Source organism: Archocentrus centrarchus, chromosome 20, assembly GCF_007364275.1.
Source record: "Archocentrus centrarchus isolate MPI-CPG fArcCen1 chromosome 20, fArcCen1, whole genome shotgun sequence".
Lineage (NCBI taxonomy): Eukaryota > Metazoa > Chordata > Actinopteri > Cichliformes > Cichlidae > Archocentrus > Archocentrus centrarchus.
Genome location: NC_044365.1, coordinates 31,298,682 through 31,321,540, shown reverse-complemented (window position 1 = coordinate 31,321,540; position 22,859 = coordinate 31,298,682). Strand labels below are relative to the sequence as shown.

General features: G+C 44.3%; 2 protein-coding genes and 1 long non-coding RNA gene across 6 annotated transcripts; 2 read left to right on the top strand and 1 right to left on the bottom strand.

Moving 5' to 3' along the window:
• The first annotated feature begins 825 nt into the window (after positions 1 to 825).
• On the top strand, positions 826 to 3,735 carry nanog (nanog homeobox). Of its 3 annotated transcripts, XR_004021528.1 has the most exons (6): positions 826 to 1,478; positions 1,904 to 2,031; positions 2,198 to 2,278; positions 2,691 to 3,032; positions 3,124 to 3,264; positions 3,410 to 3,735. XR_004021528.1 is itself a non-coding variant. In XM_030756075.1 (3 exons), exons 1-3 carry the CDS (start codon positions 2,991 to 2,993, stop codon positions 3,494 to 3,496), a joined length of 270 nt encoding a protein of 89 aa, XP_030611935.1. In that variant the 5' UTR covers positions 2,518 to 2,990; the 3' UTR covers positions 3,497 to 3,735. The 3 variants fall into 3 exon arrangements, 1 of the variants encoding a protein (XP_030611935.1); XR_004021529.1 differs by lacking the exon at positions 826 to 1,478 and having other exon boundaries at positions 1,835 to 2,031; XM_030756075.1 differs by lacking the exons at positions 826 to 1,478; positions 1,904 to 2,031; positions 2,198 to 2,278 and having other exon boundaries at positions 2,518 to 3,032.
• Positions 3,736 to 7,944: 4,209 nt separating this feature from the next.
• On the bottom strand, positions 7,945 to 9,530 carry LOC115799988 (uncharacterized). The gene is made up of 5 exons (XR_004021629.1): positions 9,407 to 9,530; positions 9,160 to 9,240; positions 8,406 to 8,747; positions 8,217 to 8,282; positions 7,945 to 8,064 (listed from the first exon to the last, which is right to left on the bottom strand). It is a non-coding gene; the product is annotated as an uncharacterized LOC115799988 (long non-coding RNA).
• A 192-nt stretch (positions 9,531 to 9,722) lies between these two features.
• On the top strand, positions 9,723 to 22,445 carry ipo4 (importin 4). Of its 2 annotated transcripts, none has more exons than XM_030757083.1 (30): positions 9,723 to 9,858; positions 12,853 to 12,939; positions 13,043 to 13,122; positions 13,212 to 13,253; positions 13,363 to 13,492; positions 13,885 to 14,064; positions 14,267 to 14,332; positions 14,421 to 14,522; positions 14,660 to 14,743; positions 15,772 to 15,927; positions 16,044 to 16,097; positions 16,185 to 16,294; positions 16,490 to 16,598; positions 16,928 to 17,057; positions 17,212 to 17,325; positions 17,477 to 17,590; positions 17,763 to 17,886; positions 18,045 to 18,156; positions 18,250 to 18,380; positions 18,472 to 18,549; positions 18,648 to 18,705; positions 19,904 to 20,009; positions 20,133 to 20,326; positions 20,435 to 20,485; positions 20,692 to 20,817; positions 21,027 to 21,253; positions 21,370 to 21,502; positions 21,621 to 21,725; positions 22,111 to 22,180; positions 22,283 to 22,445. In XM_030757083.1, exons 1-30 carry the CDS (start codon positions 9,787 to 9,789, stop codon positions 22,411 to 22,413), a joined length of 3,276 nt encoding a protein of 1,091 aa, XP_030612943.1. In that variant the 5' UTR covers positions 9,723 to 9,786; the 3' UTR covers positions 22,414 to 22,445. The 2 variants fall into 2 exon arrangements, with proteins under 2 accessions (XP_030612943.1, XP_030612944.1); XM_030757084.1 differs by lacking the exon at positions 9,723 to 9,858 and adding an exon at positions 12,200 to 12,543.
• The last annotated feature ends 414 nt before the right edge of the window (positions 22,446 to 22,859 follow it).

Here is a 22,859-nt window from a genome sequence, read left to right as displayed (position 1 = left end):
CTGTACTTGGATCCTCACAGTTTAAAATATTTCCATCTGTTAGGGTTGAGAGACACATTGTTTGAAAGAAGAGGAGTGGCTCTACATTTTGAGGGTAAAATGATGGCTGTAGAATGAACACTGTGGACACAGTGGCAGTTTAAAAAGAAAAATTTAAGATGAAAAATTTGAAGTCTCCCACTCTGTCAGCTGGAGCTCTCAGTCTAACCACCAACATTCCATCCAACACACACACATTCTACCCTCTGAGGTCAAACATACATCCTCATCTCTGAGGTCTCCTCCATATGAAATGAATTCTTGGATCAATTATTTTACTGCCAACATGGTTAAATTGATAGATATTGTTATATACCCCAAAAGTAAAAAAGAGCTCAAGTACAGCCTGTCTGCATGAAAGTTAGCACACAAAAACTGATGTAGTTTAATAATGCAAGGCCTGAGAGCTTTCAGAATAGACATGCATGTAGTCAGGACTTTGCTTTACCCATTAGAAAAACTGGATGTGAATATCTTAAAGTATGGGGTAGATAGAGACCTTGGAACACATACCTAAAACAGGCGGGCATGGAAAAAAAATATCTATGCAGAATGGTTTCATTTACTTTGTAATTGCTTTGCCAGGGATTGTCATAGAAACACACATGATGACTTGTTGGAAAGGTGGAGTTATGCTGAATCCATCAATACCAAATATGTAAATGTAGCCTGCATAATCAGGGTGTTAAGTCACTTAATGTATGAAGTGCCCCAACTGAGAGAAAGTGAAGTATTGACAGAATTAGGTCTCCAATCTAAAACATTATTATGCTGTATGTATTTTCATATAACACAGTAGGCTTGTTGAATTAATGTGCATGTTTTCTAAATCCAGCAATACCAAATACGTAAATATACCATACACAGTCATTTAAAAATGCTGATGGAGAGTTAATGAAGCTCATTTTCTGCTTTCTAAGTGCTTTATTTTCCCTTCAAACCTGAAGAAAATCTGTTTAAATGAAATGATGAATGAGGACCAATGAAACTGCTTTGACTCAATAATAAAACGACTGGTTCAACCCCACAGCCGCAGAAGGCCTTATAAGCTGTTCTTCAGTCAGTCTCAGCACACACAGCGTCGTCCTGCTCAGCTTGAAGCCACTTTTCATCAAATCTGCTGCGAAGCTGACAGACTGGAAGACGCACATGACTTCCAAACATCCCTTCTACTACGCCTGTGGCTGCCCGCGTCCTTTCCCGGGCAGAGCCACGGGAGCTCGATGGGCTGGGGCGAAGCGGGAGACACCAACCCGAATAACTGCTGCCAGAACCAGGCAAGAGCTGCAGTGTAACGACCCCGAGCAGCCACGGACGGACAGCTTCACTACCAGGCCACAGGCCGCCCTTACGAAAATCCACTATGGTTTTAAACCATAGTGGATTTTCGTAAGGACGCACACGCTGGGGGTGATTCATTGAGGCACAGTGACTCACCGGTATGTATGCCTTTTTGTTTTTCCCAGAGTTAGCTAAACTGTGAGCAGCTGCAGCAACACCTTTGACTCAGTGTGCTGTAAGGCCATATATCAGTACTTACATCTCCCGACCTGGTGTTAAAAGCTTCAATTTCTCTTTCCAAGCTGGAAAAGGAAGTCCACTTCAGCTCCATCTTGGTTTTGAAAGACTTTCCAAACGTCCCGCCACTTTTTTTTTCTTACTGTTGCAAAATGGCGACACCTGGTGGTAAAGTTTAAGGATTCCACCAAAATAAAAGCCTTAGAGGTTAAGCTGTTTACTTTTGTTTTGTTTTATATCGATTTATGTTCTAAAGTGTCTTATACCAACACATCAGTGACCATGCTGACCCATGTGGACACTGTAGACTTGTGCTTACTTGGCCTCTGTCTCTTTATCCTCACAGATTTGTGGAGTTGTGCCAGCAGCCTTGAAGGAAGTCTCCACCTGGCAGGCATTGCATGGGCTGAGAATGCTTTTGATGAAGAGATGAGCAACAGCAACTCTTTGCAGCTCTGTCGCAAAGGACTTTGAGTCAGTAAACTACAGAAGTAAACTGGCTATATTTTGCGAGTAAATTCTAGCACATTGCTAGTATATCATCCTGCAATTAGACCTAATCTTAGGACACCTGTGCCATACTGCTAGGTTTTAACTGTTTGAGCAGAGATGCTTGAGCCACGTTTACTTTAATCTGCAGGCACCAAATCTGCTGCAAAGATGGAAGACTGGAAGACACAGATGACAGTCAGCTCTCCCATGGAGGTCTGCTTCTCACCAGGTATGTACTCAGCATTGTTGCCCAGTCAGCCAATATTAACAGAGTTGGCCAACCTCTGTGACAACTGGCAAAAATACCCTTTCAATCTGTGTTTAAGGCCTGATGCCAGAATCCACCATTTCTCTCACAGCTGATCAGGGAGTCCACTTCCTGCCCATCTTGGTTTTGAAAAGCTTTCTGAATATCCCACCATTTTCTTAACCTCCTCTTTTTAAAGTGGTGTCATCTGGTGACAAATTCTAAGAATGCAGCCAAACTAAAATGCAGAGGAAGTTTGTGGGAGCGTCAAACTGTTGTGTATGAAGCCCATCAATTTACCCTTTTGTGTATCATTTTCTGTTGTAAAGTCACTTATGCCAACACATCAGTAACCATGCTGACCCTGTATAGACTTGTGCTTACTTGGCCTCAGCCTTTTTACCCTCCCAGACTCGTGGAGTCCTGGCAGCAGCCCTGAAGTGAGTCTCCCCCTGGCAGACGTCATTACATGGGCTGAGAATGCTCTGGATAATGAGACAAGAGCGACTCTGACACTGCTGAAGCTGTTTCCAGCTCTGTCACAGAGGATGCAACTACAGTTCCACTCTGCATGCTCCCATCACTGCTCCAGAGAAGGCTGCAGAGGAACCCCAAAGAGAGGCCTGGGTTTTCTCAGAGAAGCAATTAAATATTCTTCTCCATCACTTCAGTCTGTAGACTCATCCCACCTGAAATGGAAGAGCTGGCAGAGCTGACAGGACTGACCTACAAACAGGTGAGTGTTTCTATTCTTTCAAGGTTGTTACAATACAAGTATATTAAATTTAATTGTCTGGCTCATTAATCTGTTTTTTTCCTTTTTATAGGTGAAGACGTGGTTTCAGAACAGAAGAGCAACAATGAGGAGAAGAAACAAAGATGCCAACTGGTGCTCAGAGCATCAACACCCCAAAAAGGACTGTCCACTTCATGGACCTTTAAGCAACATCCCCCCACATGTCCCTCATGTAAGTATCTCCAACACAAATGATCTGTTTCTATTTTAGTCATTATCGGGGGAAGTGATTGGATTTCATGAAATGTAGTGTCTTTAATTTGAAACAGGAGCTCTGTATTGTGGTTTTACTGACAGTCTGCCTCTCTGTGATTCAGTTTCAGGGAGAGGAACAGCCCCCCCCTCAGGACGCACTACAGCCAGCCTGGGATGGATACAAACACTTTTCATGCTGCGTTACCTGATAGCGCCCCCTCCTGGACTTTATCACATTCAGCTGTGCCCAGCTTGCCACAGATGGTCACCTGGTCCGTGCCTCGAGCATTTCCACCATCTTGGCTGCAAAACTCCACGTGTGATGAGGAGGGGTGAGGCTGACTGTGGATCTGCAGGCTGGTGGCTTTCAGATAGAAAGCAGCTTCAAAGCACTTCTACACTGGCTGCAGTTTTTTCAGTGTGGAAGCTACATCCATGTTTTATACTGTATGAGTTTTTTCTGTAAATCTTCCTGATGTTTATATTGTCCTGTTGATGCTTCATTAAAACAGAGGCTGTTTCTAACATCAGTAATGCTGTGAATGTCTCTGTAATGATTTTCTTCCAATAAATGAGGACTTTGGGAGAATGAAATCCTGCCTCCAAGCCAAAACGGACTACAGGAGGAGAATAGAGTCCCATCTGTCCAGCAATAACACACGGGAGGTGTGGCAGGGCATTCAGAACATCACAAACTTCAGAGGCTGTGATGTGACTTCAGGAGACCTGAGTGTGTCACTAGCAGAGGAACTTAACTGTTTCTTTGCTCGCTTTGAGATGCCTCAGGACCACCCATCTGCTCCAGTCCTGCCCCCCCCCCCCCCCCCCCACCAGGCTGCACCCCACTCACTGTCCAGGAGCATGAGGTACGGCGCGTGCTCCTGGCAGTGAACCCCAGGAAGGCTGCCGGACCAGACGGAGTACCTGGCAAGGTGATCAGAGCGTGTGCCCACCAGCCCACCCTGATTCTCACCAGGATTTTCAACCTCTCCCTGGCCCAAGCAGTCATCCCCCCTGCCTAAAAACAGCCACAATCATCCCCGTGCCCAAAAGGTCATCTGTCACCAGCCTAAATGATTACCGCCCTGTGGCCCTCACACCGGTAATCATGAAGTGCTTTGAGAGGCTGGTTCTCCAGCACATCAAAGACCATCTGCCCCCCACTTTCGACACCCATCAGTTTGCATATCGTGCAAACAGATCCACAGAGGACGCCATCGCTGTAGCTCTCCACTCTGTGTTGAGCCACTTGGAGCAGCAGCAGAGCTACGCTCGCATGCTCTTTGTGGATTACAGCTCAGCATTCAACACAATCATCCCGGACATTCTCACCACCAAACTGCACACCCTAGGCCTGCCCCCTCTCACATGTTCCTGGATCAAGGACTTCTTAACCAACCGGCCCCAGACTGTGAGACTTGGCCCCCATCTCTCCTCCACCCGCACACTGAGCACTGGCTCCCCACAGGGCTGTGTGCTGAGCCCCCTCCTGTACTGCCTCTACACCCATGACTGCAGTCCGGCCCACAATAACAACCTCATCGTCAAATTTGCTGACGACACCACAGTGGTCGGCCTCATCTCAAAGGGAGATGAGGCAGCTTACAGAGAGGAGGTCCTGAAGTTGACAGCCTGGTGTTCAGAGAACAACCTGGTACTGAACACCATGAAAACCAAAGAGATCATCATCGACTTCAGGAAGCACAGGACTGACCCAGCTCCCCTCTACATCAACGGCGAGCGTGTGGAGAGGGTCCACACCTTCAGGTTTCTCGGTGTCCTCATCTCTGCTGATCTCTCTTGGTCAGATAACATCACAGCTGTTATCAAGAAGGCTCAGCATCGACTTCACTTCCTGAGGGTCCTCAGGAAGAACAACTTGGACTCAAACCTGCTGCTGACCTTCTACCGCTCATCCATTGAGAGCCTGCTGACGTACTGTATCACAGTATGGTACAGCAGCTGCACTGAGGCAGACAGGGTCAGGCTTCAGAGGGTAGTCAAGACAGCACAAAGAATCGTTGGCTGCCCTCTCCCCTCCCTGATGGACATCTACACCTCCCGCTGCATCAGCAGAGCCAGGAACATCATCAAGGACAGCTCACACCCTGGCTTTGACCTGTTTGACCTGCTGCCCTCTGGCAGGCGCTACAGGTGCATCAAAACCAGAACAAACAGACTCAAGAACAGTTTCTTCACCAGAGCAATCACCACCCTGAACTCACACACTCACCCACTGTAAGTGTGCAACACCCACTGTAACTGTGCAGCACCCACATCTCTGTGCAATATTAGATTATTCATACTGAACAATATCTAACATTCCTATATTGTGTAATATCCAGTATTCATTCACTAGTGCAATATTCATTCACCAAGTGCAATATTCATCATCTTCATTATTATATGTATACACGCATTTACTTTCTTACAATGTACAGATGCACCAATGTAGGTATGTATGTATATATTTTTATACATTCTATTTTTTGTATATTTTACACATTGTTTATTTTCTGTATATCTCTTGATCATATTGATTATACTAGATTATAATATTTTTATAATATTTTTATTTTTATTTAGAGAGTTTGATTTTCTGTTACATGGCACTGAACAGGAGTGGCCCTCCAATCTCATTGTACATCCTGTATAATGACAATAAAGGCATTCTATTCTATTCTATTCTATTCTATTTTTATTGATGAGCTACAATATTTGAAGTCATGACTCTTAAATCACAGAGAATTCATAGAGAAACTCTTAGAAATCGTGCTGTGACACGTCTAACAACCAAAGTCCTGTTACAGCTCTGGCGTCTCATCACAGGCTGATGTGTGCTTCCTCCTGCACACTGATACAGTTGGTGGATGGAGTTCAGCAGAAAGAAAATAGTTCCTAAATTAAAGATTTCAACAGGAAATCAAATGTAATACTTTTTCACTGCAAGTCCAATTTTGTTCCAGTTTAGAAGATCAATAAAATATCAGTCCCCTGCCTGCCTCCATATCTGCTGTCAGAGATTGGACATCCAAATATTTTAGGGACTTCAAGAATCTATCTTTCTGTGTTAACATGAGCTGCAATCTTCTGGATTCGTAGTCATAGTATGAGAGAGTTCATCTGAAGGATCTGGACTTAGTTATCCAAGAAAACCCTCTAAGAACAGTCCTACCTTCATCCCTTCAACTATTTCTGAGAAAACTAAAGACGGCAGGGACCTGAAACTTTGCATACTTCATATTAAGAAATCGAGGATAATGAAGTTTCTGTCTAAAGTGGCAGCCTCAACCTTCAGACCTCTGTGGCCTGGTTTGAAATGTGAACATCTTCTGCAGCCCAGCCAAAGCCTTAGTCACAACTCATCTCCATAAAAGCAGAACAGTCAGGATTTCCTTCATTTTCATTCATTTCACTCTGATTTCTTTATTTTTGTAAAGAGTTCAGGATCAAAAATTGGTCATTTTAAACCTCACAGCTTTGTTTCTTTATTTTACGTCCTTTTTCTAACATCAATGACTCATTTCCATGTTAAAGCTCCTAGACTCAAGTTGTACAGGAGTTTAAAAGATGCGACTTTCACATTTATTCTTATCAGTTTCATTTAAAAAAAATTATCTTTAAGAGTTCAGAATGTGTCTTTGCAAATTAAAAAAGGTTTTCTCTGTAAGCATTTTAAACTGCCACATCTGTCAGTTAATAATGTTAATGATAGACTTGCACAAAAAAATTCAGTAAAATCAAGTTTAAAGTCCATCATTCAATCAAAAGCTTCTCTGCTGCTAACATTTTAGCCTTTGATCCATTTTTAATAACAGTGCAGAACTGACGTCTGTGTTATTGAATATATTTAATTAATGAGTGATATACTGAGAAACAAGAAATCTCAGCTGGAAAATATTTTTGTTAGGAAAGCAACGTATATCATAGTGACTGATCAGGATCGCCACTGCTGGAAAATGAAAATGAAACTGGTCGAGCATGATGATGAGAATCTCAGCAATACTGAAGATGGCGGCGCGCCACTGATGCCAAACATTTCAGTTATTGGTCTCCACTGTTTTATTCCCAGACAGCTTCAGAGAGAAAAATATACTGATATTGACGAGTGTTTCGTTATGGGGAAACCTGACCAGGTGGTGACTGCCTCCCACAGCAAAAGCACTCCATCCACCAAGAGACGCCACCCTGAGGACTCTCCTGAATCCTATGCAGTGCTTTCAAAAGATGGGACAGTGATTGTGCTTATGAATACTGAGATGATGGGGACTGTATTCATATTGATTAAGATATTTATTGTTTTCCACTGTGCTTGGACTCCGTTGGTTTCTCTTTTTGGAAATAATCCTTTTACATGGTACTGAGGAGGAAGGGCTGCACAAGTATCCCACAGCAAGCCTGCATCAGCTTGGATATATGCACCTCTGCCTAGATGATCCTGATAGATGAGGTGTTGCTGTTCTACCCCAGTTACAAACACTTCCCTTTGTGTCCTCGATATAAACAAGCTGAGAAAGAAATCTCACGACTTCTGAAAAATTCATGAACTTTAACAATCCTGCCAAATATTATGTTAGAGACTCAAAAACACAAAGGAAGGATTTCATTTGACCAATATCCTCATTTATTGGAAGAAAATCATTGCAGACTAATCAATGCATCAGTAACTTTGAAACAGAAATATATAAAAACAGCCTGTTTTAATGAAGCATCAATGGGGGGGGGTCTCTATCCCAGGCTGGTTGTAGTGCTCCCTGAGTGGAGGCTGTCCCTCTCTCTGAAATCACAGACAGGTGGACTGTCGGTAAAACCAGAATACAGAGCTCCTGTTTCAAATTAAAGACACTACATTTCATGAAATCCAATCAATTCACCAGATAACCACTGAAACAGAAACAGATCATTTGTTTAATAATTGGAGCCAATTACATGAGGGACATGTGGCATCTTAGTTTCTCCTCCTCATTGTTGCTCTTCTGTTCTGAAAGTCTTCACCTATAAAAAGGAAAACAGAAAAAATTTTAAGCTAATTAATGAGCATAACTGAGCCTAAAGTGAACATGAATTTAATTTAATATACTTGTATTGTAACAACCTTGAAAGAATAAAAACACTCACCTGTTTGTAGGTCAGTCCTGTCAGCTCTGCCAGCTCTTCCATTTCAGGTGGGATGAGTCTACAGACTGAAGTGATGGAGAAGAATATTTAATTGCTTCTCTGAGAAAACCCAGGCCTCTCTTTGGGGTTCCTCTGCAGCCTTCTCTGGAGCAGTGATGGGAGCATGCAGAGTGGAACTGTAGTTGCATCCTCTGTGACAGAGCTGGAAACAGCTTCAGCAGTGTCAGAGTCGCTCTTGTCTCATTATCCAGAGCATTCTCAGCCCATGTAATGACGTCTGCCAGGGGGAGACTCACTTCAGGGCTGCTGCCAGGACTCCACGAGTCTGGGAGGGTAAAAAGGCTGAGGCCAAGTAAGCACAAGTCTATACAGGGTCAGCATGGTTACTGATGTGTTGGCATAAGTGACTTTACAACAGAAAATGATACACAAAAGGGTAAATTGATGGGCTTCATACACAACAGTTTGACGCTCCCACAAACTTCCTCTGCATTTTAGTTTGGCTGCATTCTTAGAATTTGTCACCAGATGACACCACTTTAAAAAGAGGAGGTTAAGAAAACGGTGGGATATTCAGAAAGCTTTTCAAAACCAAGATGGGCAGGAAGTGGACTCCCTGATCAGCTGTGAGAGAAATGGTGGATTCTGGCATCAGGCCTTAAACACAGACTGAAAGGGTATTTTTGCCAGTTGTCACAGAGGTTGGCCAACTCTGTTAATATTGGCTGACTGGGCAACAATGCTGAGTACATACCTGGTGAGAAGCAGACCTCCATGGGAGAGCTGACTGTCATCTGTGTCTTCCAGTCTTCCATCTTTGCAGCAGATTTGGTGCCTGCAGATTAAAGTAAACGTGGCTCAAGCATCTCTGCTCAAACAGTTAAAACCTAGCAGTATGGCACAGGTGTCCTAAGATTAGGTCTAATTGCAGGATGATATACTAGCAATGTGCTAGAATTTACTCGCAAAATATAGCCAGTTTACTTCTGTAGTTTACTGACTCAAAGTCCTTTGCGACAGAGCTGCAAAGAGTTGCTGTTGCTCATCTCTTCATCAAAAGCATTCTCAGCCCATGCAATGCCTGCCAGGTGGAGACTTCCTTCAAGGCTGCTGGCACAACTCCACAAAGCTGTGAGGATAAAGAGACAGAGGCCAAGTAAGCACAAGTCTACAGTGTCCACATGGGTCAGCATGGTCACTGATGTGTTGGTATAAGACACTTTAGAACATAAATCGATATAAAACAAAACAAAAGTAAACAGCTTAACCTCTAAGGCTTTTATTTTGGTGGAATCCTTAAACTTTACCACCAGGTGTCGCCATTTTGCAACAGTAAGAAAAAAAAAGTGGCGGGACGTTTGGAAAGTCTTTCAAAACCAAGATGGAGCTGAAGTGGACTTCCTTTTCCAGCTTGGAAAGAGAAATTGAAGCTTTTAACACCAGGTCGGGAGATGTAAGTACTGATATATGGCCTTACAGCACACTGAGTCAAAGGTGTTGCTGCAGCTGCTCACAGTTTAGCTAACTCTGGGAAAAACAAAAAGGCATACATACCGGTGAGTCACTGTGCCTCAATGAATCACCCCCAGCGTGTGCGTCCTTACGAAAATCCACTATGGTTTAAAACCATAGTGGATTTTCGTAAGGGCGGCCTGTGGCCTGGTAGTGAAGCTGTCCGTCCGTGGCTGCTCGGGGTCGTTACACTGCAGCTCTTGCCTGGTTCTGGCAGCAGTTACTCGGGTTGGTGTCTCCCGCTTCGCCCCAGCCCATCGAGCTCCCGTGGCTCTGCCCGGGAAAGGACGCGGGCAGCCACAGGCGTAGTAGAAGGGATGTTTGGAAGTCATGTGCGTCTTCCAGTCTGTCAGCTTCGCAGCAGATTTGATGAAAAGTGGCTTCAAGCTGAGCAGGACGACGCTGTGTGTGCTGAGACTGACTGAAGAACAGCTTATAAGGCCTTCTGCGGCTGTGGGGTTGAACCAGTCGTTTTATTATTGAGTCAAAGCAGTTTCATTGGTCCTCATTCATCATTTCATTTAAACAGATTTTCTTCAGGTTTGAAGGGAAAATAAAGCAGTCATATAAATGAGCTTCACTAACTCTTACACTTTTCTAAATATTAATCTCTGGATGTATAATATAAGTATAATCTCACAGACACTGACCTGGTTGTATTTTTGGGTGGAGGTGAACAGTTAATTTAGACCAGTGATACTCAAAGTGTGGCTGCAAGAGGACATTTACAATATGGACTTTTTACATTTGTAATCTGACAGTCTGAACTCTTCCAAGATTTTAAAAATGAAACCGACAGGAATAAATAAAACAGTCACATCTTTCAAACTCATGTACAACTTAATTCTAACAGATAAAAGTTCAGGATGAGATGTTACCTCATTGGTTGGATCAGATGATAATTTGGTTTAATTCTACAGGATAAAATCATTTGGTTCCAAAAATCAAACTGATTTTTGATGTTCAGTCTCTGACAGCAGATTTGGAGCCATGTAGAAACTTGAGGTTTGCAGGTAGGGGACTGATATTTTATTTTCCCCTCTGGCATGTACTGCTGTTTATCCATGTAGATTATTTTGCTGAGATTATCATGTTAAAGACTCAATTAAAAACACATAGAGGCAGGAGTCCTCATTTATTTGAAGAAAGTCATTGCAGAGACATGCACTGACTTTAAAACAGTATAGAAACAGCCTCTCTTTCAGTGAAGCATCATCAACAGAAGAATATTTAAATTAAAGATCAGATCTACAGAAAAACCTCAGACAGTATAAGACATGGATGTGGCTTCCATGTTGGAAAAATGCAGCCAGTGTGGAAGTGCTTTAAAGCTGCTTTTTATCTGAAAGTTTCACAATCAGACTCCTTCATCAGCTCGATGGCTCCCTTCACCTTCAGTGCCCACCATCTTATTCAGGGATTACCACCAACCACCTTGCAGAATGGAATGGAAGTGAGGAACATGGTCCATTCAGATGTCCTCAGCCTCCCTCAGGATGCTGTCGAAGTTCTGCTGGAGGTGGGAGTTGAAGACCTCGTCTGCTGGGGACCGGGGTGATCAGTTGACAGCTCACCTCCTCTCTTCACCAGAGTGTCCAGAACATATGGCCACAGATCTGATGAACTGCATCATCATGATCTGATGATGCAGTTCATCCTGCAGCCTAAGGTGTCCTGGTGCCACGTGCACTTATGGACATCCTTATGTTCAAGCATGATATTCGTTACAGACAAACTGAAGTCCAGTAACAGAACACCACTGAAAAGCTGCAGAATTCACCAGAAAATGACGGCATTAAAGTTGGAGAGAGGGGAAAACTATCCCACAGGAAAAAAATGACAGTGGGAGAGAAGACCCAACCAGGGAGGAGAGAGCTGTGAGCAGTACTGATGAAGATGAAGATGGTCAGACAGACGACTGTCTGGCATTTAAACACTTTATCTCAGTTATAGTTGAATGATTTAAACTGTGGTGAAATAGGCTTAGAAACAAATAACTCCAACATGGGCCTCCACCTCTGCACACAGTGCTGCATTTTCAAAGTCTAACATCTGGCTCATGGGAATGGGTCAAATTTAGAAATTGATCGCGTTTTAAATTACCTTCAAATTACCTCGTGAGTAACTGAGCCGATCAGGCCCATAGAGAGACTGTAGCTTTGTAAAAGAAAAATGTTTTGGGGCCTCCTCTCCAGCTGTGGGCGCTGTTTGTCTCCATCAAACTCTGAGTAACTCTGAACTCCGCAGGTCCCTTTAACGCAACTCACGTGGAGTTCCTGGCCGGTTCTACCCCGCGTGCAGATCGTTGGAGCGCGCCCGAACCGGACCGAACTCAGACGCGCGCATCTGTCAGTCTCTCCTTTTCGGTTCCCACTGTTTAAAAGTGATTTTCCTTCCAAGGCGAACTCGGTAGCTAACTTTAAACTCACCGAGAGAGCCCCGGTTGACGTATTTGGCAGGTGTCGCACAGGCACACTACGTCGAAGACAGCTCGTTTAATCCGTGCGGGTTTGTTAACGTTAACAAGAGGTCACAGAGGTGATCGCGCTGAGGCGGCGAGATGACAGCAGAGCTCGAACAGATCCTTTCGCAGCTGACACAGCCGGACAATGCAGCTATCCAGCAGGTAACGCCACAAACAGCTTCGCTGAAGTTGATGTTAGTTTTACTTCGACAGCTGTGAGGCAACTTTCTGAAATAGCTGCTGGAGGCAGCGCTTATAAGCTAGCTAACACACCAAAGGTAACATTATGGCAGCTATATCTGTTAAATCATTGGTTCCGATATATAGGGCCTTTGGGTTCTCACATTACCCTCTTTAGTTGGAACCTTAAATAAAAAACAGGCTTGATTGTGAGTCACTCGGTGACCTGTTATTTCTGTGTGCTGTATTGGAGGCCCCCACCGCGGACAGTCTCTTTTGTCCCCCTTTTAGGCCACAGCTCAGCTGAAACAGGCTTTCAAAGACCCAGCCATTATACCAGCCTTGTGTACGGTCATGAGTGGCTCCCAAAACCCTCAGGTACTATGAGCGTGTCAGCAGTAAAATCAATTTAACCCCTGGTGTGTGTGTGTGTGGCAAACAATTCCCATTGTTCCCTTTGTAAACATTTTACACCCTACAGATCCGGCAGTCCGCTGCAGTGATGCTGAGGCTCAGGGTGAAGAAACACTGGAAGAAGATCGGACCCAGTGACAGAGAGAGGTTTGCTTTTTACTTTTATAACACCCAGCTGTTATAGTTCAGACTCAGCTGAATTGTTGTAACTCTGAGGTTTTGCTTTGTTTATGCAGCCTGAAGGCAGTGGTGCTGCAGGCTTTCATGCAGGAAACAGAGTAAGCAAAGTACTGCCCTTGGTGTTTCTCAGTCTACACATGTAGACCTCCATATATGTGTAATCACGTGCTTGAGCTGTCGTCCCTGTATGCATTTTTATTCCCGCAGACACACAGTGCAGCATTCGCTCTCCCAGCTGTGCGCCATAATGGTTAAGCACGAGACGCCAGACCGTTGGCCTGCCCTGCTGCAGCTTCTCAATCAGGCCACCAAGAGCGGCAACCCTCATGACAGACAGGTACCCTGATCATACCAGCTAGGGATTCTGATGAGTCTGATTTATTTACTGATTTAAGACTTAAACAGAACTGCCAGTGATTTCTGAGCATGTCTGGACCCATTCATAACCTGTGGTTATAGCTTTGTTAGCTATGACTTAAAGCAGGGATGTCAAATTCCTTTTACATTGGGGGGCCACATACAGCCAACTTTGATTTTAAGTGGGTCATACAAGTAAAAGTTTTAACTACACATTTAATCCCTGAGATAGCTTAACAGGAGTCAATTCTTTGACTGGCCAGTTCTGGTCCCTGGGCCTTATGTTTGACACCCTTGGCTTAAAATCTCATATTGTAAATTGCACAGTTTAATCCCTGAAATGTCATCATTTTTTTTTTTTTTTTTTGCCAGGTTGGTCTCCTGCTGCTGAACAAAGTGATTGAGTCCAATCCCGAGCCGTTCAAGCCTCACTACTGCCAGCTGTTACAGCTGCTCAGGACTGTGCTGCAGGACCACAGCAACCCTACAGCACTGTACTATGGCATCCTCACCCTCACAGCCATAACAGCATTCACTGGCACAGAGGAGATGGTGAGGCATAGTAACTGCTTTTCCTTTGACATCCATGAGAGAGAGTGTTTCAGTGTGTAGACATTTACACTGCATTTGATGCATCACTAATTAAGTCTAAACAGCCTGCTGTTTAAGGCCTGAATTATATTTAAACGTTGTCATCTTTAAGGCTTCAGAAAAGTATTTTGTCATAACTTGCTAATATCTTGCTGTCTTACAGCACCTGATGCGTTCCATCATCCCGGGTCTGATTGTTGCCCTGAAATGCCTCATCAAGGCCGATGAGGTAAATTCTGACATTTAGCAGATATTTTTGGACCTCGTGTGCAGATGAACCAGACCTGCTAAATTACTGTTTGTCTGTATCTTCACAGAACCAAGCCAGTGAGGCCATGGAGGTGTTCAATGAGCTCATGGAGAGTGAGGTGTCCATAATCGTCCCTCATGTTGCTGACATTGTCCGCTTTTTCTTGGAGGTGGGACCTGAATGTGGGAATTCTGTCTGATATTGTAAATGTTGTTTAGTTTGCTGAGCTGGCAGGTGATGTTTGTTACCCGAATGCCCCGAACGAGAGTTTTACCAGTAAATTTTAACAGTGTGTGCTTGTGTTAGGTCGGCAGTGACGCCACCCTCAGTGACTCTCTGCGAGTTAAAGCGCTCTCTTGTGTCGCCTTCATCATCAAGTTGAAAAGTAAGGTGAGTCATCCACCAGCTGTTTAAATAACTGGCTTATATATGAGCTGTATAATATATGTGGGACTATTATTATTTGAAGGACATGACTGGCAGGGTTGTCTTGGTTGTGATTGAAAGTTAAAAACTAATACAGCCTCTAAACATGGCTGGCTGGTTCGTGACAGGCCTGCGGGCTGTCCTTGTCTGATCTCTTGGCTGTAAAATATCCTGTATGTGTTAAATAATGCCTTATGAATATTTGCATTACAGACTTTGCCCCCCCATGGGCCTGAATGATGAGTATAATGTTATAGTTTCTCTTAGATTCACATGTTCTGCTGAAAAAAACCCAGGGGCGTGTGAATGAATAAGTGGTTCATGTTGGGTGTTACGGTGATGCAGTTCCTCAGTCCTCCTGAACGGCCGAGGCTTCTCCTGAGAATGCAGAGATGCTGCTGATATACCTGAAGAAGGTTAAACAAATGGAAATGTTTTAATTTAAAACAATATCAACAGTAAGCAAGACAGAGTGTGTGTGTGTGTGTGTGTGTGTGTGGGTGTGTTACATTTAATTGTCTTTATAAAGTTTTTTTTTTTTCTGGCACATCTGTTACCCATTCAGGTGTGCAGAGATTTTGCATCAAAAGCTTCCAGGTTGACTCTATTATGCAGCACAAATCTGCATTCATGAAATCTCACCAAGTAATAATCCAGCAGCAAACAAATGAAAAATAAAAGTTGTGCCAATATCAGCCATAACCTCCCCATCAGCTCGTGGACTTTGTAGGAAGAGACAGTTTATAAGAATTTGTTTTAAATGAATGAGTGTTTGCAGGGGATGTTTTGGTGTTTTGTAGTGCAAATCTTGGTGGCACTCTGCAGTTGAGTGAAAGGGCATTTTCCACCAGTCCTCACTGGGCGCTGGTTTGCATTAATGGAGTATTAAAAAGCTTTTAAAGATCCAAATATCTGAGATCTGCAGCACCAGCCGAAGTTTGATTAGTAACTTTTTACTGACTTGAAGTAATATATTTTTCTCATCTTTGCAGACAGTTATGAAGCAGAAGCTCCTGAACCCAATCCTGCAGGCCGTTTTCCCTGTACTGACTGCAGCGCCACCTCCTGGTGAGCAGGACCCGGATGATGAGGAGGACGAGAGTGGAGATGGAACAGACAATGAAAATCCCAAACAGTGTGCTGCTCAGGTCTGTAACCATATTGATGTATAACATGCTGCTTTGTTATATGAAAGAAATTTACTTTGCAGAAACTTGAAGTCATTTTTAAATGAGGTTTGACTCGTTTTATCATCTGTTTTCAGATTATTGACGCCATGGCTCTCCACATGCCTCCAGAGAAACTGTTCCAACAGCTAGTAGGTCACGTAGATTTGAAATAACTGATCCCTGACTCTTAAATCTGCTTTCTGATCGTTACGTTGTTTTTGTGGTGGTTGTGATAGATGCCCTTTACTCACACCTGCCTTGCCAGTGAAAATCCATATCATCGGAAGGGAGGACTCGTGTGTCTTGCTGTGCTGGCTGAAGGTTGTGCAGACCACATACGCACTAAGTACGTCTCCTTCACATTAAAATAGTTTCTCTTCAATTCATCAATTGTTCAGTTTTTCTTTGTGGAAACAGACGCTTATACACACAGTTTGATTTTGTCAAACTTTTGACTGTCTACAAATTGTGTGTGTGTGTGTGTGTGTGTGTGTGTGTGTGTGTGTGTGTGTGTGTGTGTGTGTGTGTGTGTGTGTGTTAGGATGTTAAAGTCAGTGCTGCAGACAGTGTGTCAGAGTCTTTCACACAGCAGTGAGGTGGTGCGCAGTGCTGGCCTTTTTGCCCTCGGACAGTTCTCTGAACATTTACAGGTGAGTCAGGACACACCTGCCAGCAGAATACAGCAGCAGCTGTTTGTGTGGTTCTTTGGTATTTGTGCCTGTATTGAAGTGTTTATCATTATTACTGTATTTGTGACGCAGTATGCTCAGTTTAGACTTTTCAAACAGGACGTGTGTGTGATGGCGTGGACAGAGGTTACTGTGCAGTGTTGGAGCCTTAAAGTACCACTTAACTAAAAGCAGATTGATGTGGATATTTGTAGTTTTTCAGAATAAAATGATGATGAAGATTAGAATTATTAACTTAGAACTGTTTAGGTTTCTTTTGCTTACTCTTATTTTCCTTCTTTGGTTTCCAGCCTGAGGTGAGCAGGTTCTGCTCAGAGTTGATGCCTCTGCTGCTGGGTTACATTTCATCGTTGAACCAGGCCAAGATTGGTCATGTCACCAGAGCCTTCTATGCCCTAGAGAACTTCATGGAGAACCTAGGTAAGCTGGAAAAAGATCTCACACACCTCCTTACCTGGAGAGGAAGAGTTTCACTGAACCAAACCTCGACTGTTAAACTGAACAACAATCAATCATCATATCAGAATCATTTACTGACAACGAGCTGTGAGTCTTATTTTGTTTTTCCAAACAGGAGCTGATATTGAGCCCTACCTGCCCACTCTGATGGACACCATGTTGTCTGCTCTGAACAACACTGATAACCTCAAGCTAAAAGAGTTAGCAGTGTCTGCTATAGGTGCCATAGGTGAGAGGCCGTCAGGGATTTACACAATAACCCTCAAATAAATGAGCTGCAGTTTTCTGGCTAACTCTGTAAGCTGATGGTTAAACAGCCTTAAGACACAAGCTGGAGCTTATTGCTTAAATGAAAACGAATCCCAAAATGCCTTTAACAGCCAACGCTGCCAAGGAGCTGCTGGTGCCCTACTTCAGTCCAGTTATTGAAAGTCTGAAGGGCTTCCTGACCACCACCACAGAGGAAATGAGGTCTTTACAAACTCAGTCTTTGGGTAAGTAAACTCCAAGTTTGTTCTTCTTAGAACAGAAAGCTTTTTGACCTCATCTTCTCTGGTAGTGTCTCGTTTGATTTCTTTAGGCTTGTCTCACTCCGTACTCTCACTAAGTCAGCAGCACGAATGAATGAATGGATGGATGATGATCTTGTTCTGTTGTTGTGTTCAGGCACTCTCTCGGTTCTGGCCCGCACCGTTGGCAAAGATGTCTTCAGTCCTCTTGCTGCTGAGTGTGTCCAGCTGGGCCTCAACCTCACCGATACCAACGATGACCCTGACCTACGACGCTGCACGTGTGTAACGGTCCATTATTGAACAAAACATTTTAACTCGTCTTCATTTCAGGGGAGGCGTTTTTCCCCCCTGCTGTCAGAGCTCTTCACAAAATAATAGAGAAAAACTGCAACTTGTTTGCTAGCTGTTCACACCTCTCCATTCCTCCATCTTTTAGGTACAGCCTCTATTCTGCTGTATCCACAGTCAGCCCTGAGTGCCTGACTCCTCACCTCACCGCCATAACAACTGTCATGCTGTTCGCCCTCAAATCCAGTGAAGGCATCACGGTAGAAATGACCAACATAACACTCGTGTTTTGAAGCACTTGCGATTAAAAATGTGTGTTTGACTTTCCCTCCTCCTCCTCTCTTTATTTTCAGGCACACCTCGAGGAGGACAAGACGTTTGTTCTGCTAGATGATGACGAAGGTGATGAAGAGGGCGATCAGGAAAACGATACTGAGGATTTTTTAGAAGATGACAAAGAGACAGATGTCCATGACGTTGCCGGGTTGGGCTCGCACGTGCACACACGCACATTCATGAACATTTACTACACTGGTCTCACTGACCCTGATTACCCCCCCGTGTCCATCTCTCAGGTTCAGCGTGGAGAACGCCTACATTGATGAAAAGGAGGATGCCTGCGAGGCTCTGGGAGAGATTGCCTTCAACACTGGGTAAAACATGTTCATAATGAGGGGGTTGCTGTGGGGTTTTTGTGGTTTTGGGTGTGAATGTGTAATTTTTGCTCTTGTTGCTGTGGTTTCCCTCACAGCGTTGCCTTCCAGCCCTTCCTGGAGTCCAGCTTCCAGCAGGTTTATGAGATGAGAGATGTGAGTGACTCTGGTTGACTAAATTTCCCACTCTGTCTAATGTACTGTGAAGGCCACTCTGTGTCTTGTACTTGTGTGTCTAGTTATAAATGGAACAGTCTGTAGGCTGATTGATAAGGTCAGTTTAAATCCCTCCTGTTGTTGTTATTTTGGGTCAGGTTTAAAAGCTGGCAGCATGGTGGCGCGGTGGTTAGCACTGCTGCCTCACAGGGTGGGTTCGATTCCACCTTTGCCCAGCCCCCTCCCTCCCTCTCTGTGTGGAGTTTGCATGTTCTCCCCGTGTCTGCGTGGGTTTCCTCCCACAGTCCAAACACATGCACTTACTGGGGTTAGGTTAATTGGAAACTCTAAATTGCCCGTAGGTGTGAATGTGAGTGTGGATGTTGTCTGTCTCTCTGTGTTGGCCCTGCGTCAGGCTGGCGACCTGTACAGGTGTACCTGCCTCTCACCTTATGTCAGCTGGGATAGGCTCCAGCCCCCCCGCGGCCCTGAACAGGATGAGCAGAAGTGAATGAATGGATGGTTTGAAAGCTGTATTCACAGATAGAATCATTGCTAGTTAAAACAAGCCTCCAAGAATCTATAGACACTACTGCTAAAAACATGTTAAAGTCATTGTGGCTTATATATGTTAGAACACCCTCCCTAAAACAGACCATGGTCATATGTTAGCACGTGATCAAATGTTTTTATGTCTGTATCATTTTATTAATACTTTTTCAGTGTAACTGGGAATTAGAGGATATGTAGGGAATTACCTGAAAGAGGATCTTAGTTTAACACATTTGCAGGCTTCTTTTGTGATATGGAAGTAACGTAATGATTCATTGGTCTCTTCATAACAAGAGATTCATGACTTTAACCCCCACCAGAGGTCTCTGTTTGGGTTTCCTCTGACCTCAGAAGACAGTCTCATGCCGCTGCTACTGACCGAGACACTGAATTAGAACTTGGGTTAGTGTGCAAAGTATGCCCTGGTGATCAATAATGGATAGTAGGAATAAAATACTAATCAGTCTCCATTTATTACTGGCATTACAATTTTCTGGGGTCAAACCTTGTTGGTTCTGCCAAGATGTCGAGGTGACCTTCAGGAGGACACATGCATGCATTAAACCACTTATGTCTGTATCTCTGACAGCACCACCCATGATGCTGTAGCTTGATGCTTTTGTGGTATTCCTACTTCCCTCCCTAGTTTCCCCATGAGGACGTCCGCAGGGCAGCGTTTGGAGCCATGGGCCAGTTTTGTCAAGCCCAGCACAAAGTGTGGAAGGAGAATCCCACCGACTCCAACCACCAGGGTAATACAAGCATGCTGAATTAGGCAGTGCTGCTTTCTGCAGTAAATTAAGTTAGAAAGTTACATATACCCACTTTAACTTTCTTCTTCATTGTCTCTGCGCACGTTTGCCCCACACTCTCAGCCCTGTCGAAGTTGCTGGATGTAGTGGTTACCTGCTTTGTGGAAATGGTGCAAACAGATCGCGAGCGTCACGTTGTGATGGATGTCTTGGAAGCCATGAACAACGTGATCAAATCCTGCAAGGAGGAGGTTTTCAAAAACCCTTCACACCTGACGGAGATCAGCCGTACCATTCATAACGTGCTCAAGAAGAAGGTGAGGGTGTGAGGGGTGGACTGGTTCGTTTGTCCAAGCTCGGGACGTTAAACAAACTTCTCAGATTGTTTTTGACGACCTTGCACTGTTTTCTGTTTGTCTGCTCAGACTGTGTGTCAGGACAGTGGTGGTGAGGAAGCTGATGATGACGAACAACAGGTGCTGCAGCTCAGTCACGGCAGTAAACAGAATCTGCACGATGCTGAATTATTCTTGTGAAATGGAGAAAATGATGTAAAGGCTTCAGTCAGTGAGAAAGCACCCACAGGAGCCTGTGCGGTTGTAGCTTCTTTTTCAGTGATTGTGTTTATTTTCTTCCCCTTGATCACTGAGTGTGTTTCCTGTTGGTGTGCTGTCTCCTACAGGCAGAGTATGACGCCATGCTCCAGGAGTTTGCAGGGGAGGGAATCCCCCTGCTGGCTGCCTCTGTTCCTGCACAAAACTTTTTCCCTTTCCTCAACGACCTGTTGCCTCTCATCATGAACAAAGCTGTGAGTCTGAATGCACCGACACATTTAGGGGATTGATGCTTTCAAACTCGCAGTCTCGTCTCTGAGCATTAATATGCTTTGACTCTGGTTCTGCTGATCGCTCAGAAAGTGCCCCTGAAACTCATTTGTGCCTTGAAAATGTGATTCTTTTGGTTGAATTATTTGAAATCCTGTTAAGTCACCCTAATTTATTTATTTGACCCTTAAAGAAATCCTCGTGCACGGTGGCAGAGCGGTCCTTCTCTGTGGGCACAATTGCAGAAATCCTTCAAGCTCTCATCAGTGTGTCTGGGGGCCGCGAAGTGGCGGGCCGGCTGTCCAATCGCTTGCTTCCTGTGCTGGTGGCCGGAGCGAAGGACAGAGACACCGAGGTTCGCAATAACAGCGTGTTTGGACTGGGATGTTTGGCTCAGGCCGCCGGACCCATCGTTGTATCGTATCCTTCATAACTGTGTGTGGCTTCTGTTTAGATTATGTGCAGTGTATGCAAATACACATTTATACAATGAATGAAATGAAATGAACCCCAGTCCTTAGCAAAGGGTGTTTCAGAGACTATCCAATGATACTCTCCGTGTTTTCCAACCTGCTGGCCAAGGAATCTGACCTCAGGGTGATTGACAATCTGTGTGCTGCCCTCTGCAGGATGATCATGGGCAATGTGAACGCTGTCCCTCTGGAACAGGTTTGTTACCTGTAACATTTTACATCTCAGCTGTTAACATGGTTCTAGCCTCTTCAGCTAATCTTCATTACAGCAGTGCTGCTGCAGTTCAAGCAAATGACTCTGTGCTCACTGACAGGTTGTACCTACTTTGGTGGCTCATCTGCCCCTCAAAGAAGACCAAGAAGAGAACAACACAGTGTTCAGCTGTCTGGCTATGCTCTACACACACAGCCCTGCTCTGGTACAGTCATACCATGTTAATTACAGTCATAACCATGCTTATATCTGATTAGATTTCCAGGTTAGAGATGGTGTGAGTTTGGATTGCTGTGGCCCAAGCTGAGCATTAACTGTAATACTAAATAGAAAGTGGATGCTGTGCAGGAAAGCATGTTTCCCTGAAAGTTTCTGTCTGTCAGAGGATGTGTAATGCTTACAGTGATTATAGAGTGATGCTTTGGAAGGGGACATTTTTTATTAAATGTCAAATGTTAAACAGTCTATTGTTACAGTTACACACATGCAGAAAGCTTGACTGACAGCACACACGCTCAGATGTGAACACTGAACTTCCTCACACTTGCGGTGCATTTTGTCCCTAAATTGTTTGTTTTCGTCTCTTTCAGGTTGTGAAACTAATGAAACCCATAGTTGCTGCTTCCAGTCATGTTGTTGGCAACAAGGATGTTGATAAAGGTGAAGATTTCTTTGGCAGCACGTTGCCTGTTTTGTCAGCTGTCCCTGCGCTGCTCTCTCAGCTCTCCTGTAACCTCTGACTCTCGGTTTGTCTCTCCACAGAAAGCCAGCACGTTTCAGCAGAACTCTTGAAAACATTTGCCCAGAACCACAGTGCAGAGTTCCACGCAGCTGTGACCTCACTTCCTGCAGACCGGCGGGCCGTTCTGAGCGCCGCCGTCACGCCTTCATAGCCCACACACACACACTTCCACTGTCCAGCCAGGGCCGTGAATGTTTATACTGCAGGTGGAAAATGGGATAGTTGTGTGTGACGTTTCCTGAAAGTGATCTGAATGCAGCACTTCAGCCATTCTTCTGAATACATTCAGCAGTTCTGCCTTTTAATTTATTTGCCTACATGCATGCTTTGTTTACATTTTGTTATGTCTGGAGTTACAGTTCACCATCCTGCGTTTTGTACTTTGATTTCCTGCTTCACTGTAAATCGTTGCTCTTCTTTGCACACTTTGGACACACTTCTTGTTTTCTTCTCAGGAGTGCGAAGTTATGGATTTAATAAATGTAGTTTTTATTCCCATCTCCCCGGTCAGTCAGCAGGCTTTAACCTGTGGACCAGTACATGTGGTCTCTGTCCTAGAACTGCCTTATTCAGAGAGTACTCACTCTCTGTACACAT